At 34.6% G+C, this 4,323-nt stretch overlaps 1 protein-coding gene across 3 annotated transcripts in view; it reads left to right on the top strand.

The window, feature by feature from the left end:
* LOC106529820 (HEPACAM family member 2) overlaps window positions 1-4,323 on the top strand; it is a 32,523-nt gene that overhangs the window by 21,674 nt on the left and 6,526 nt on the right. The window contains exons 9-10 of one of the 3 annotated variants that reach the window (XM_014025330.1): window positions 1,475-1,504; window positions 3,121-3,732. The exons of 1 other annotated variant lie outside the window; for it this stretch is intronic. In XM_014025330.1, the coding sequence (XP_013880784.1) occupies window positions 1,475-1,504; window positions 3,121-3,160 (70 nt within the window). In that variant the 3' untranslated portion in view covers window positions 3,161-3,732. Of the gene's footprint in view, window positions 1-1,474; window positions 1,505-3,120; window positions 3,733-4,323 lie in introns of those variants that run through there. One more of the 3 variants, XM_014025331.1, reaches the window with a different exon arrangement.

Below are 4,323 nucleotides of genomic sequence, written 5' to 3'. Positions count from 1 at the left end.
GTACAAGCTAATATGTTGTCAGAATGGTATATATTTATACTTCTCATTAAAACCACAATTAAATTCACTCTATCCAGGAGACACAATTTATCAGGATTTTTTAAAGTAATAACAACTCAGAATAAAATAGGAGTAACGACTTTCTACTTCTTACCTTTTAAAAAAAATGTAGTGAGTAGAAAGTACAGATAATTGTGTAAAAATGTAGGAGTAAAAGTAAAAAGTACACTGAAAAATACGTACTCAAGTAAAGTACAGATAACCAAAATTTCTACTTAAGTGCAGTAACAAAGTATTTGTACTTAGTTACTTTACAACTCTGAAAGCTATTTTGGTTTTAGTGTTTTTTTCTTTAGCTTTGGAAACATAAAAGACTGAATAAAAAGTMTCATTATGGTGTTTGTTCTCTAAACAAAAAGAAATAAGAAGTCAAATGTAGCAAACAAACAAGGAAAAAGTCAGTCTTTAACTCTGACTCCAGCTCAGTAGAAAGAGCCGACTGTTCACACACACTTCCTCCTCTGAACTACATCAGCCAGGATGACGCTGGTCTGTTTGGAGTTTAATGTTTTGTAAACACCATCTGACTGACTCCTCTCTATCTGACATCCATCAAAGTTGGGGATTGTCCCCCCGAGTGATGGCTGAGTGAAACTTTAGAGGGTGGAGGAGGTGCATTCTGCTCGTCAGTGTTTGGGTATTCTAATCTGCAAATTCAAAATTGACTTACAAAGTCAAATTTATGTCAAATCCTTATTTTTTTTTTCAGGAAACAGTGAATAGGTGTTCACAAACAGGCTCGAACTGAAAAAAATATAGAAAAACTGAATAGTTTATCAGTGAAGTTTTTTTTAAAGAGTCACCTTTGATTGTGTAAAATCACTGTTTTGAATCTTACATTGCATCCAGATGTGTGTTAAAGTTGGGGTTGTGTCTATTTTAACTGACAAAACATCACTTTTTTGTAGTTTTCTTTCATTTTTTTATATTCTTAATCAAATAATATGTAGTCACAATAATCCATTCACAGGAATCTTTGACGTGAAACCAAATGTGTAAGTGATAAGTTAACCCGGGGACCTGTTAGCCTCATCCTCTTTCATTTGACTGTTGGAAATATTTGCTTGTTTGTAGCTGGAAGGAAATAATTCAGCAGCTAGACCAGAGAATGTAGTCAGTCTTTTCCCTGGCTCACGTTACAAAGAGCCTTTATATTTATACATATACAGACTTCCAAGATGGGCTTAAGATTGCAGARACCCTCATTTAATCCTGGTGATAACTTATAACAGCTATCTGAGTCTTGTATTTTTATACAAATAGATTATGGATAAATAATGTAAAATAGTGAGTATGGTGACATTCAGATTTTACAAATGTGATTAAACAAATATGTTTTTTTTCCACTCAGCAGCAGTGTAAAACTCCTACTCTCCATACAATCATTCATAAATCCTTCTTTGTTCTCTTTTAGGGTCCGGCCTTCAGCAAAACAAGCTATCAGGTGGGAAAACCCGTTCTCGGGACACCCATCAATCATAATTACAAATGAGATAAAAGGCTTTGTTTTTCACACCTACAATTTCCACCTTTTTAATCATGAATGCTTTTAATGCAACTACCATCTGGTTTAAATTGACTTTCGTTGAGTTTGAAGTGGAAACATTGCCTTCTTTCTTAGAGCTTCATCATGTGAGAATTTAGTTGTTTTTTAAGCTACAATAACAACATTTCAGGGGAAATTTCTGTTCTGGTTTCYGTCTGTCTGGAAAAAACAAGTTGCAACAATAATGTCACGTTGCATTCTTTTATAAATGTAATTTAGCAACACGTTTGCAAATCACGGCAGGTTTTATTTGCTGATATATCAGCAGTGTTTTCAGTGTAGACACTGATGGGACTTTCTGCACAAAAAAAAAMCTGTGACATGTTGCAGAATCAAACCTTTAATCTGAATTCAGCCCTGAAGTCTGGTTCACAGAGCAGAAACAAACAAGGATTATTTGTGTTAAATGACATTCTGAAATAAATTTAGAGCTCTGACGCAGCTTTTGGGAGCTGTTCTGTGTCGGTTGTGCAACAGAATCAGGGTAAGGCTCATCTTTAAGTGGATCGCAGGAATTTCATTGGCGTGTCTGAACTCGTCTGCTTGAACTCACCTGTATCTCTGCTCCCATCCTTAAGTTTCTTCTTTCGTTTTTCCACAAAATGAGCCCTGAACCATTCTTTTAAATTGCAGTATTTTTAAAWTTTTTTAAGGCTTTTGAGTTTTCATCATGGTAGTAGGTTTTTAATGTAGTGTCTTTGTTTGTTTGGGTACTTTTACTATGGTTTTAAAAGTCGTTGAAGTGCTTTAGAGGCTGAAAGGAGCTGCAGTAAAAAGGATTTAGTCGGTGTAAATTCTCAAACAAAGAACAGAACCAACARATCTGCAGATCCTCTTAGATAAAAGAAATCAGAGTGAGGTTGTCGGTTTTTTTAGAGAAGTAATTCTTCCTCTGAGTCTAATGTTAAACAAAAATATATGTATACCATATAATGCAATTATTTTATTTTAAAAAAACAGGGCATGGCAGTATAATATCAGAGTTTGTTAATAATGAAAAATTTTAAAATGCATTAAAAGCATAAATAATCTGGTGTATATGTTTATAAATATGGTTGTTAAATGATCATTTATTGAGATTTTTTGTAAAAACAAATGATCCAAGCTGAAAATATTTCAATTTTTTAATGGTCAGTTCCCCTGAATAAGACATTAAATGCCAAATAATCCGTGATTGATAAAATGCCAGATTGTAATTTGACTCAGATTATTTTTATGACCAGTTTCAGACATGCAGGATATTTTACAAACTCAGCTTGGYAAAGAGCAACACCTTCACTGCCTTATCCTCATCATTTTCCTTTTTCTTACTTTTTTTTTAACTTAAAACGTTCCTGGTTTAATGACATAGTGTTTTTTTTTTCTCGTTTGGTGAACCTTGTTTCATCTGCTGTTCTTATCAGCAACCGGGAAAAAAATGTATCAGTTTCAGTGATAAGACTCTGTGATTCAACAAAAAGGTATTTCAGCTGCCGGATGTTTACTTTGAAATATCTTTGTTGTTCTAACTGTAGCTGCTGCGTCACATGGTGTCACCATGAGGAAATTATTTGATAAAGATGACTCTGACTCAAAGAATAAGTCCTGGATAGACGAACTGCTGTCAGCCTGCAGACACTGGTTCTGCAGACCGACCCTTCTGCAGCTAAGGTCGAACCACAAACCACATAGTCTGTTCACTGCAGTTTGTTTCCAGATTCCTGGCTGCTGACTGTCGTTTGGACATTTTTCTTGCAAAAGCTGCGTTTGTAATGATGCATGTGAGATAATGAGACAAATGTTTAGAAATCTGTGTAGCTTTGGTGAGATATTAGAAACATTAAGCTGCAGGAACAAATCAGTAGAGCTGTAATGTAAGAGGCTTTCTGTTCTTAAAAACTTTCTCCTGACATAAACCAAACCTAGATGTTTGACAGTGACACCTGCAGCTATTTTCCTCTTTATTTTATTTAAAAAAAATGCATCTGTAGTCGGCATTTGTTTTCTCAGCACTCGCTGCTTTAGATTATTTTTTCTTGTCCGAGGTCCCAGACAAATGTGGTTTGTGCCATCTTTCTATAGCTCYTTCAAAATAAAGTTTCATCCTGTTTGTTGCAACTATTACCCTCAGTTGGTTCAACTGTTACACGCTTATACAGTATCTTGTCTATTTTTTATTTTTTATTTTTGTGTGTGTGTGTGTTTGCTGTCTGACTCATTCATATAAACCATAGATGGCCAACATCCTGCTCTCTGACCTCACTCCACTTTGTTTTTACTGTCTTCACAGAGCTTTTATCTTCGAAATCAGAGTGCATCTGCTTTGACAAATATATTCCCACTCTTGTTTTGGTGTTCTGTCAGTGGGCAGCTTGTGTCCACATGTTCTTTCTAAACATCRAACCATGTAACATTTTCAACTGCAAACATGTTGAATTGGGTTTTTTTTATAGTGGAATAAGTCATCATAACATATGTCTTCAAGGAAGTATTTTCTGTAGTTGCAATGTGTTAAACTAAAGTTTCAGATCTAAGTTAGTATGATGATGTCCCTTGTTGAGTTGGGTGTAATTGTACTCAAGTAAGAGTAGAACTACTTCAACATATTTTTACTCAAGTAAAAGTGAAAAGCAGCCATCCATGAAGTGACTGAAAGAGTAAAAAAGAAAAATAAGTATTTGGTAAAAAGGCTACTCAAGGACTGTGACCTATATATATGTAATTTTTAAAAATTACAT

The sequence above is a fragment of the Austrofundulus limnaeus genome, unplaced genomic scaffold (genome assembly GCF_001266775.1).
Source record: "Austrofundulus limnaeus strain Quisiro unplaced genomic scaffold, Austrofundulus_limnaeus-1.0 Scaffold469, whole genome shotgun sequence".
NCBI classification, from domain to species: Eukaryota; Metazoa; Chordata; class Actinopteri; order Cyprinodontiformes; family Rivulidae; genus Austrofundulus; species Austrofundulus limnaeus.
This window is presented reverse-complemented; position numbering and strand designations above follow the sequence as displayed.